Raw genomic sequence first — 12,344 nt, 5'->3', positions numbered from 1 at the left:
GCATGTCACCTCAGAATGACCTCCTCATATGTTGAGAACAAAGGCAAAAAACAAAAGTAGGGTGCCAATCCCTGAAGACACAAATCCTTCGAAAGTTCTGAACTGATTTATCTAGAGAACTCTTCCTTGAGCCTAAGAAATATATTTTATCATTAAATCTAATAATGTTTCATTCCAGAGTCACTTTGTAAGTCTGTAATTTCTATGTTTTGTTTTACATCAAAATTATATTTTTTATCTAAAAAAGTCATACCTAAATCATACAAAGTTTTCCTGGAGTGACAACATAAATATCTCAAGTTTTAATTATTTTTACTTATATGACAACCCCGACAACAGATAAGCATCAAAAGGTGCATCTGAATGCAACAGATTATGCAAAGAAGTGCAATCAATCGAGTTAGTTTGGGATATTGTTAAAATCGTTGAAATAAGAAAAGGAATTCAACCCAAAAATATTAATTTAAAATCTAAGAAAATGTCTACGTTACAATACCCCCCTCCCCGATTTTAAGGTTCAACGTAGGTGAACCGCTCGCTGTCCTCAGCGACTTTCATCCTAAAACAAAATTTAAAACAAAGTGAAGGCAAGAAAACTAACCTACTCAAACTGACCTAGAAAACCTAGAATGTAAACAAAAAGTCTGACGCAACTTCGAGATTCAAAACATACCAAAAATGCTCAAACGAACCCCCAAAAAATCTTAAAGTAAAATCATACTAACATTAAACAATTTAAAATAACTGCTGTTCTGACCGAACAAAAAAATCTAAATAATAATCTCGAACCCACGTCAGTACCACGGAAGGTGAAAAAAAACTATGCGGCCAACTGCGCTGCACATAGAAAAAAACCTCCGTCTATCTTTCCAACCCGTAAACAAACCGTTGGCCTTCTCAGTACAACGCGATAAAAGCTTGTTGTGCTGAGAAAACCAAAAACCAACCGCCAGGACCGATGTTCAGCATTCCTAAAAAAAAACTCAACTAGACCGGGCGAAAGTTAGACCTATAGTCCCCCAACTATAAGCTTCCAACGAAAACCTTTGTTGTAACCCTACCGGTTGAGGACACTAAGGCTTGTCCCAACCCTTCAGGTAGACAACAATCATCAAATCAAACCTAAAAAATCCAAAACGGCCCTTTGAGTTGGTGAGGCACACCTGTCCCCCCAACTCTCCGGAATCAAAAACCAAAACAAAAAAATGGTATACCTAAACAAAAACGAGGTATATAGCAGGTGAGTGGTTTGTCGTCCTTGGCGGCACGACGACTGGTACAAGACGAGGGGTCGTGCGTCCAAGGATAACTCCCCTAAACTCTAAAACCATAAATACTAAATGGAAAAAATTTCAACCATTTGGCTGAGTTGCATTGCGGTAGCAGGCATGTAAAAGGTGGCGGAGACACCGAGTGCCGTTCCAATGCCTTCAAAAATGGCTGATTGGATCGTCAACACGATAAACAAAAGGTACCAAACCAAAAGGGGTACCGCGGTCGATATGTCCAAAAAAGCAAGAACCCAATTTAAAACAGCCCCTCAAAAATGGTAACTGCTGGGTATGAACCCCATACCGACCAAATGCGTAGCCACAAATACGCAAAATTGCACAAAACCGTGCTCGAGTGTGGTAAGCACTCGAAACCTAAGTACTACCGAAATACAAACCCTTGGCTATGTTAAGGACTCGCTCTGACCTTAAAAAGTGAGCAAGTTGTTTCGCCCCAATTATACATCACGCACTTCACCATACCGTTCATATCTCATCTGTCGCCCCTACCATACTTCACGCATTACAAATCCCATTCTTCCATTCCCTACACAAAAATTAGTAGTGAATACAGTCAGTGCTGTTCACCACGTACCGTACATAAAGTCGTGATTGGATATTTTACCATAATATCCAACACTCCAAACGAGACAACCGTGAAACAAAACGTTCTTGTGTAGGCGAGGCCTTGGAAAATACCACCTTCTTGAAAACCTACCAAAACTTGTGTCAAAATCCTAAACATGCCAGCCTTATTCGAAATTCCCGCCAATTCTCAAACCGAGATTACAAACTGTATTCTTGGCGAAATAAGGTCTAAATAAAAAAAACTACTTCAAAACAATTTATCTCATTAAATTTGAGTGCTAAAAGCAAATTTCGTAACGTTCTAAACCATAAAACTATATTGTATTTAACTAAATAAATATCAATATTTAAACAAATTACAAAATGATCTTCCAAAAACGAGCGTTTTTATAAACGCTGAACTCGTTACGAATTAAAGAAAACACACTAAAGTTTATGCGTTTCCGAACGCACCCTTACTCTGTGTCAAAAAAAACAATTTCATGGCTTAACCTTACTTTGCACTTTAAACTACAAAGAACAAAACTTTGGTTGCAAATACCATTTTAATTTGGAAAACTACCATCTAATATGAAACACAAGTCTTACGTTGTGTGAAGTATCATTTACAACTCAAAATAAGCTAAACAAATGTCGATTTCAGCGACATAAAACTCGACACAGAGATTACCGAAAACTACCAAAAATACAGGTAAAACACTAAATCTTGAGATCAGGAATCATCTTATTTCACACGATTATCCCTCTCCCTTAAAATCAACGCTAAATGTCATTTCAAAGTCAAATAAAATAAACTAACCAAAAATTTGTATTGCATACCTCAAAATTGAAGTGAACTTGTTACAGATTACATCAAAACCGTGCTGAATTTGGATATTACCACCACAAAAACGAAAAGCATCCAGCCATTTCTACAACTGGACTGCCGGATCACAGGAATTTCTAAATTTGAAAATGAAATCATGTCTATTGTTCTGGAACTATAAGCGCTAACACGCCGAAGAAGAATATCTTCCTTTAAGAAGTTAAATGATCATGAAACACCACAAGAAGCTTGCCGGACACTACTGCCAGACCAGACTTCCATAATAAACTGGTTCCCCTGCGGCTATGCGGAGAGTTCTGAAAAACAAATGCCGACACCGCTTCCACAGCTCCTTGGACCTAGGATGTGCTCCTGATCGGCTTGACCTTCCTCAATAAATTTATTTATCAATAAGCTGTGAAATTAAGTGTTGTGTTTCAACTTTTATTTACTAAATATGCTACTGCATTGAAATTTCTGGTGCTTCATGTTTACAAAAACAGTGCTGTGTAAGAAAATGAAATTAAATTATGTTAATATAACTATTGTTTTCCTTAACAATACTTGGTATGTGGTTAAATTACTATGCCTTCAGGCTTAATTGTTAAACCTAAAAAAGTCACAAAATTCACTATAAAACATTTATGAAAGTGCAGTTCCATCAAATCTACAAAAATCACAAAACGACATTCTACTAAAATTCACACATTTTTCTCCTAGAATATGAAATTTCGGACTAAATATAAGTTACTACAAGTGATCCCAAGTGGCAAAATTGTGTACTCTTATGTTACAAAATACAAAATTCTTATTTTTTAATTTAAATTAAATATTAAATGTGAAAGCAAATGAAAACTAGTGTCAAAACTTCAAAATAGTATCCAAATTTACTAAAAATGCAACACGTGTTATTGACCTCTGTCAAGTCAGCAAAATTTTATAACCTCAAAATGTATCATACAAATTTCTATGATTTTCGAAAATAATTACATGTAAATGTGCACAAAAACTGAGCAAAAATGTGAGCAAATGCCCAAATGATGGTATGCAATACCTAAAACATCTTTGAAATGTAACAAAATACTCTACAAAAAGTGAGTTAAACAAAATTATCTTCTGGTGCATAAAAATAAGTCTAGACTTTTCCTGCAGCAAAGGTATTTCTAAAAAACCTTTAAATCCTTGGGCGCCATTGTAACATGGGTGTTTTGTAAGGGGGTAAAATAAATGATTGAAAAGCTCCGGCTTGTCTAAAATGGAAACAGCCATGTTAACAAAATAAAAAAAATCAAAATAAAATAAAATATACTAAATGGAAACCTTGCTGTAGGAAAGCTAAGAGGAGAAACAATTAAACAAATTTATATCTAACAAACTTTATTAAGGTGGTTCGCTTTTCATACAAAATTCAATCAAAGCTCATTAAGTAACTACACACTATTAGTACACAAATATTTTCGCATTTATCTTCTTTCGAATATTCGTTTGCGCGAAATTAACAGGAAAACAATGTTTCATACAGAAATCATGCAAAAATCATAGTTAACTTTTCATCAATTTTACGTATGTGTGTGTCACAAATGTCGTGTACAGATACATTTGCGACGTTGCCATTCCATTTCCGACGTTGCCGGGCTGACCACGGCTCGAATTTGGAGTGCCGTCATGTTTAGTGCAATTTTGTTGACACTGATATTTGACAGGTAGTTAATTGACCTAAGCGAGAAGTTCGTCAGCTTAGCTAAGAACTATCATGGCGTGTTATGCAAACAGTCGCTTTTTTGCTTGCAAACGGAAGATTCCCGGTTCGATCCCCAGTCATTGTATGCTGGAACATAACTTTTTGTATTTTTGTTACACCTAAATTTCGTATTGTTTTTTTATTTTTATTTAATTTTTCTTATTATCATAAATCGATTATTAAGTATGGGCTACACGTATTGTTTTATTTTTACAAAGATAATTAGTAATTATACTCTACCTAATCTCTCTGATTTTTACAATCAGGACATCTTCACTGCAATAAAAACCGGGCAAGTGCGAGTCGGACTCGCGCACGAAAGGTTCCGTGCCATAATGCAAAAAAAAAAAACAAAAAAAAGCAAAAAAAAAACGGTCACCCATCCAAGTACTGACCACTCCCGACGTTGCTTAACTTTGGTCAAAAATCACGTTTGTTGTATGGGAGCCCCATTCAAATCTATATTTTATTCTGTTTTTAGTATTTGTTGTTATAGCGGCAACAGAAATACATCATCTGTGAAAATTTCAACTGTCTATTACGGACTATTACGGTTCGTGAGATACAGCCTGGTGACAGACGGACGGACGGACGGACGGACGGACGGACGGACGGACAGCGAAGTCTTAGTAATAGGGTCCCGTTTTACCCTTTGGGTACGGAACCCTAAAAAGTAGTGTATAAAATTTCCTGTGGTTAAAAATAATGGATTTTGTCTATGAATGAAAAACACAATTATTACTATAGTTTGTTTTTTTTAGCATTAGAAATAAGGTAAACAATCTTGACGTGTCTTTTAATTGAAAAACACATTTTAAAAATTAGTTACGGCAAATATGTAACAATTATAAATCTAATACGATCATTTATATTCTTCTGCTTTCATAAGTAATCGTTTTTGATTTTTAAAAAACCTGATAACACTGAGTATGTGGGGGAAGCGCTGCTGGCCTAGCCGAAAGCAATTCGGAGGTCACGGGTTCTAACCCCGGTTCGTACCAATGATTTTTCGAACTTTTGTACGAAATAGCATTTGATACCTACCTATTTACACACCGATACCTATTTTTCGGTGAAAGAAAACAATGTGAGGAAACCGGACTAATCCAAATAAGTTTACTCTCTGGGTTGGAAGGTCAGGGCAGTCGCTTTCGTAAAAACTAGTGCGCATGCCAATTCTGGGATTAGTTGCCAAGCGGAGATTGAATATCTGGGAGACCGACCAAAGCTTAGAAAACATAAAAACTCAAAAATGCGCGTTTTCTCATAGACCTAGCTAAGAGATCAAACCCCTTATAGCAAATTTCATCGAAATCGTTAGAGCCGTTTCTGATACCATCCAAATATGTATATAAATAAATAATTATATATATATTGCTCGTTTAAAGGTAAGATAACACAAAGGAGAAACGAAAAGAAATTACCTACTCGCACCAGTCTTGAACCCCAATCCTCTTGCACGTATTTCCACGAACATACCGTTACGCTATTGCAACATACTTACGTTGTGTGAAATTGTCTACTACAAGGATCACGGAAACACTGTTTGCATGTGTGAGTAATAGTAGGAAAAAGCGTGACAGCAACACTCCGTCGAATTAAAAAGGTGGTTTTTGCACAATGAAGTATTCAATGTTTATTCTAATAGTTCAATATTTACTTAAAAAGTGCGCGAAACATACTTTTAAGTATACAAATACCAAGACCATTTCACAAAAAAATAAAATCTGAAATTTTGCAAAAGTGGTGCCATCTAGCGAGAGTTAAGTTTTGAGTAACCTAGGCGAACCACCTTAACCTAAAGTTATAGTGTAAAAGCTCAGTGGTAAAGTTGGGTCGCTTCACAGGTTCAAGTTATGAAGGTTTATACCAATTAATTAAATACAAAAAAAAACTTAATTTCGAAATACCTAAGTTTTATGCACCAGAACTTTCAAAACTTTAAATTAAATTTTATTACACCATTTTTAATTTTGTAGTTGAGCGCTGATGCTACTCAAAAGTTATGCAACGGACCAACCTCAAAGCTGCTGCTGGAACCGGAGCAGCGGGGAGCGAGCTCTAACCTGGTTGGAGCCGGCCAGTGCAGATGGCGTGGGACAGATCCCACAGCATCATTTTAAAATTTCAAATCATCTTCAAATGAATTTCCAAAAGAAATCAAAAGCTATTGAAACATCTTGAAACTTCTAGAAACATCAAAAGCTTCTAGAAACATCTAGAAACATCCCGGCTCCTGCAAAGCGAGAAAAGGATATATTAGCCGATGCCCTTTATGGCCGCTAGAGAAGAAATGAAACAATTGGAAATTTAGCTCACCGCACTGGAAGCTGTTAGGACTTCTGGCGGAGCGCTCCCTTCCCTCGAGCAGGAGTCAACTCTGTAAAGAACCAAAACTTGGTTAAGAACAAACCCACAATGTTTCGCGCCATTGTGGAATTGATCACAACTAAATTCCATTTATACTTACTCAGTGGAACACACCGAAGGACTCGAACTGCTTCCACCATTTTGACCACCATGTGGAATGTGTGGTCTTATCACAAAATAGGGCTCATGCGAGCGTGCGTCCCCGGAGGGGTCCACACATCAAAAGTGCATGTCACCTCAGAATGACCTCCTCATATGTTGAGAACAAAGGCAAAAAACAAAAGTAGGGTGCCAATCCCTGAAGACACAAATCCTTCGAAAGTTCTGAACTGATTTATCTAGAGAACTCTTCCTTGAGCCTAAGAAATATATTTTATCATTAAATCTAATAATGTTTCATTCCAGAGTCACTTTGTAAGTCTGTAATTTCTATGTTTTGTTTTACATCAAAATTATATTTTTTATCTAAAAAAGTCATACCTAAATCATACAAAGTTTTCCTGGAGTGACAACATAAATATCTCAAGTTTTAATTATTTTTACTTATATGACAACCCCGACAACAGATAAGCATCAAAAGGTGCATCTGAATGCAACAGATTATGCAAAGAAGTGCAATCAATCGAGTTAGTTTGGGATATTGTTAAAATCGTTGAAATAAGAAAAGGAATTCAACCCAAAAATATTAATTTAAAATCTAAGAAAATGTCTACGTTACAGTAGTGGCACTCGTATCTATCATATCGTATCTCGTATTTAGTTGTTTGATTTATTGTTGAGGATGAAACGGGAAGAATTCCATAAATTAATAAAAACATTAATAACTCAAATAGGTATTTTAATTTTAATGTCATTGTTATATTACAAATTTGCCACAGAAAATATCTTGCGATGATGCCGAGATTGGCGAAATACACGATTATTATATTTTTAAGTGTAATAAATTCGCATTCTCATGTACAATGTAATAAATTCGCATACGCATTCTCTCTGAAACCACTGGTAGCTTAAAAAACGACAATTCACCGTTTAATGTTGAATTTAAACAACCGTCCACTGTACATTTATAATAACTTTTTGTTTTGTTTCTCCATTATGCACAAAAAAGTTCACAGACGCGTGTCTCAAGCGGATGGCACTCGCGCTCGCACTGGTCCCAACTGGTCCGAGATATCGTGTCCGTGAGCAGTGTCTATGTGTGCGTTGCTCGAGCGCGCTTTGTATGTAGGTTGATTTCTGTACCTATCTGTTTTGTGGTAAAAGGCAGTTTTATCCATTAATCCGAAACACCAAACAAAATCCGAACTCGTGCTGTGAAAAGTACAAATTGGCCTAAGTTTATCACATTCACTGCCAGGGGGCGTGGCCTAGGTACAAACTTGTATGACGGTGGACGCACATGTGCGTCGGGGGCAGTGAATGTGTTATGCAACTTATTTGTCATTTATACGACCACAATAGAACTTACAAGGCTGATGCATAGGTGTTTTCTCGTGCCTCCGATGTCTTCTTAGTCTCATCATAGATGGCGCCTCCATATACTCATTTGTTTCTTTTATCTGAAACGAAAAATATAATCACTTTAATATATCAGAAACTAAAAGCTTCGGAAACAGCCAAATAAGGCTTAGTATATGGTCATTTAAATAAAATATTACGATTTTAGTTTTAAAATAAATTAAAAAGCAAAATGGTAGTTTTTGAATTTGGTGTGGTTTAACAACTTACAAAAGTTACTAACTGAAGTTAGTACGAAATAGATAAATAGTATAGGTTCTCGCGGACATGGTTTCCGCAATTCGACGTCGTTATTGCGCCTATTTTGCGTGGTGGGTTGGCGGCACTATTCTTGCCAACCCAACTCTACCAAGAAGCCTAGCAGACCCTTGACGTTGCCGACGACTTCAGGGAGAGACCCCGGTGAGCCGAGGTGTTGTGCCCGGTAATCTGCCAGATAGCTAAATAGTTTTTTTTTTTTGTGATAAATAGTTTTTTTACCTGTGCGTATTGTGCGTCTAACTCCGTCTCAGAGCTCACTCCCGACGGATGGTGGTGGTGACCGCCAGGCTGACCGCCCGAATGCGACCAGCCTGACCGCTGCGACTGAAAAGGTAACACGCAAATTTTAAACGTTTCTCAGTCTATTAGAGTTAACGGTCAAAACAGCAATTTCATAAATTTTCAGTAAAAAGGGGTCCTATTACTAAGACTCCGCTGTCCGTCCGTTTGTCTGTCTGTCACCAGGCTGTATCTCATGAACCGTGATAACCAGACAGTTGAAATTTTCACAGATGATATATTTCTGTTGCCGCTATAACAACAAATACTAAAAACAGAATAAAATAAAGATTTAAGTGGGGCTCCCATACAACAAACGTGATTTTTGACCGAAGTTAAGCAACGTCGGGCGGGCTCAGTACTTGGATGGGTGACCGTTTTTATTGTGCCTTTTTTGCATTATGGTACGGACCCCTTCGTGCGCGAGTCCGACTCGCACTTGCCCGGTTTTTTTTATAAACACTCGAATTTGAATTAAGGCATTATTTTCTAAATTGCTGAAACATGACGTCTAATCATTTATAATCACATCCCAATAAGCAAAATCAAACTGTAATTACACACACACACACAACTATAAAATGTTATTAAAAGATAATATTACATTATTGGCATCCTACATAACATACCAATCTACAGCTGTATCCACATATCAAAAACTAATTACCTACAAAAGGTCACGTTTCAAACTTGCGTAACGATACTCGCGCATGACCGTGCGCATCTGCCTTTCTCTCTCGAATATAATTCGTAAATTTAATAGAAAACCACAAGCATCGGTGGTTCAGTGGTAGAATGCTCGCCTGCCACGCGGGCGGCCCGGGTTCGATTCCCGGCCGATGCAGATTACTTTTTAATTTTGTGACGAATTTATTTATGGAAAAGATTGCGACTTCTGCCAGTATTCAAACACCGATAAAATGTAAGAATGCGCACCTAATAATTTATTTTATTAAATTTGACGTTTTCTATAGGTAACTTATTCTTAATTTTAAATAAGAAATCTTCCTCACAGCCTACTAACAATGTGTATGTACCGAAAAAACGATACGTACAGTTTTTTTTTATTATACCGCACATACTACTATTCTTATTATATTAACAACTCTATATGAGTTGGCTGATTTTATTTTGAAAATGTCGCGTTTTTTTACTTAAATTCGACTTTCATTATAAAATAATTCGAACGATTTACTTCAGTAATGATTTTTAAAAACATTTATTTACATACAATGTATATACAGTGGTACAACTAAACGAAATTTATAACTAGCTTAAATCAAAATAACTTAAATTCAGTAATGCAGGTTACACGGTGTATATCGATGGTAATATAGAGATTCAACAGTGAATCATAAGCATCGGTGGTTCAGTGGTAGAATGCTCGCCTGCCACGCGGGCGGCCCGGGTTCGATTCCCGGCCGATGCAATTAATTTTTATGTACTCTTAGAATGCTTAATAATTGCATATATGAAGAATGTGCAATACTTTTTCAACCAGTTTTATATTAGGTATAAGATTTTTTTTAACCCTTTAACCATTTGACATTCATTTCTATATAGTCTGTCGATTTCGAACCGTAAATAGTAGAAATGCGTTTTAGTTTTAAGTATGTTGCCGTTACGGACAATCCCCCTTATTCATAAACCTCAATTAGCTAATAATCGTTTGTCTTTATCTGTTACTTTGATTTATGTATTTGTAAGAAAGGGATAAACCTAAATAAGGACCGTATAGTTTTATGAGAGGAGGCCTGTGCTCAGCAGTGGGACGTATATAGGCTGAAATGGTGATGATGATGATGATAGTTTTATGAATAAGGGGGTAAAGGGTTAATAAAATAATCTTCTGACAAATCTATTTGTTCAGGTGACTATATTTCAAACGTACCTTTCTCTCTCTGGGATGTGGCGGCCCTATGGTGATTTGCTGTAGGGCATCGCTGACCATCGCATAGTTGTTCATGTCCAGTTTACCGGGTTGCTATAACAAATTCATAGTTTTTAGAAAGTTTCATAGATTTCTGCTGCGTGGTTAACCCTTTTTATAAGGCATAAGGATGTTAGAAATTATGCAAAATTGAACCCTATCACTTTGAAACAAAGTTCAAAATCATGTGGGAAATATATTCCCTCTGCCTTATAAAGGCTTAACTATGGTTGGTGCAACTGAGCGTTTTTATTATTATTTTTTGCCATTTTTATATCTCTCTCTTCTCTTCCTTGTCGTATCCTCATGGCTGAGGGACGTGACGAATGTGGACACTTTTCACCAGCGCTCTCCAAGCCACTCTGTCTTGGGCCCAGTGCATGCTAGCCTGCAATGTGGCGTTTGTCTCTGACGTTATTCTGTCCGCCCAACGCGTGGCCATACGTCCACCCCTACGCTTCCTTGCCATACGGCCAGTAATAAGGAGCTTTTCCAGGCTATCTGGCCCTGCCCTGCTCAGATGGCCGAAGAAACCAAGTACACGTTGGGAGCAAACAGTGGAGAGCCTCGTTGTAATGTTAAGTTCGTCGAGAATTGATGCATTTGTACGGCGTTCAGTCCATGAGATCCGGAGCATTCTCCGCCAGCACCACATCTCGAACGCATCTATCCTGCGACGGGTTTCGGTTTTGATGGTCCAGGTTTCGGACGCGTATAAGAAGATCGAGAAAACAAGGGTCCGCATTAGTCTGATCTTTGTTTTGCGGTTTATGCTTCTGTTATCCCATATTTTCTCGAGTCTTTTCACCGCAGCTTTGGCCATCTGTGCTCTTCTAACTACCATTTTTATATATTGTGACCTTTTTTGCCACTTTTGTGTTAATTCTACTCAGAATCACGAGCTCTTTCGATCCCAATGGGATAAAAAAATGTCCCAGAGATTTTTCCTATTGTGCTACCATTTCCCCATATACTTTGTATGGCGGTAACAAAAAGGTAAGTTTGAAAAATGTATGGAAATTTTAGGACACTTTTCTTCTCCTATAAGGATGAAAAGGGCTCGCGATCCTGACTAGAAATAACACAAAAGTGGCAAAAAAGGTCACAATATATAAAAATGGCAAAAATAAAAGAAACGCTCAACTAGCCTTTAGTTAGTGAATAGAATCAGGCGTTACTTTGCCGAAATCCATATTAATTTAAACCGAAATATTACTTTGCTAATTTCCTGAGGATGCCTCGTAGAGAGGCGAAACACGTGTCGAGTATTATTCTTTTGGTGGTGGTTTGTTATATTTATTTGCGTATTTATTTTTGCGGTGGGAGGGTGGGAACATTAATTGCATGTAAAAAATACGCAAGTAAGTATAACGGGTTAGCACTGATCGACTAGCACGTTATCTTTTACGCGGATTAGCAAAGTAATATTTCGGTTTAAATTGGCCTTTAGTTTACCTTGAGCGTCTGCGAGTGCCGCTGCCGCGGCGGCGGCGGGTGCGGGCGCGCGCGGCCCGTGGTGAAGGCGCGGTGCCCGTAGCTGGCCGGCTGCCACACTCCACCGCCATCTAGTACACATAGATA

At 37.5% G+C, this 12,344-nt stretch overlaps 1 protein-coding gene and 2 non-coding genes across 3 annotated transcripts in view; 2 read left to right on the top strand and 1 right to left on the bottom strand.

Moving 5' to 3' along the window:
- LOC134675660 (rho GTPase-activating protein 190) overlaps positions 1–12,344 on the bottom strand; it is an 84,382-nt gene that overhangs the window by 17,241 nt on the left and 54,797 nt on the right. The window contains exons 30-33 of the mRNA XM_063533990.1: positions 12,219–12,328; positions 10,725–10,817; positions 8,774–8,878; positions 8,244–8,334 (exon numbers count right to left, since the gene is read on the bottom strand). Of these exons, the coding sequence (XP_063390060.1) occupies positions 8,244–8,334; positions 8,774–8,878; positions 10,725–10,817; positions 12,219–12,328 (399 nt within the window). The remainder of the gene's footprint in view (positions 1–8,243; positions 8,335–8,773; positions 8,879–10,724; positions 10,818–12,218; positions 12,329–12,344) is intronic.
- Positions 9,607–9,677, top strand: Trnag-gcc (transfer RNA glycine (anticodon GCC)). The gene has a single exon. It is a non-coding gene; the product is annotated as a tRNA-Gly (tRNA).
- Positions 10,192–10,262, top strand: Trnag-gcc (transfer RNA glycine (anticodon GCC)). The gene has a single exon. It is a non-coding gene; the product is annotated as a tRNA-Gly (tRNA).

Source organism: Cydia fagiglandana, chromosome 22 (assembly GCF_963556715.1).
Source record: "Cydia fagiglandana chromosome 22, ilCydFagi1.1, whole genome shotgun sequence".
In the NCBI taxonomy this organism is placed as follows: domain Eukaryota; kingdom Metazoa; phylum Arthropoda; class Insecta; order Lepidoptera; family Tortricidae; genus Cydia; species Cydia fagiglandana.
Note: the sequence above shows the minus strand (reverse complement) of the source record. Positions and strands in the feature narration are given on the sequence as shown.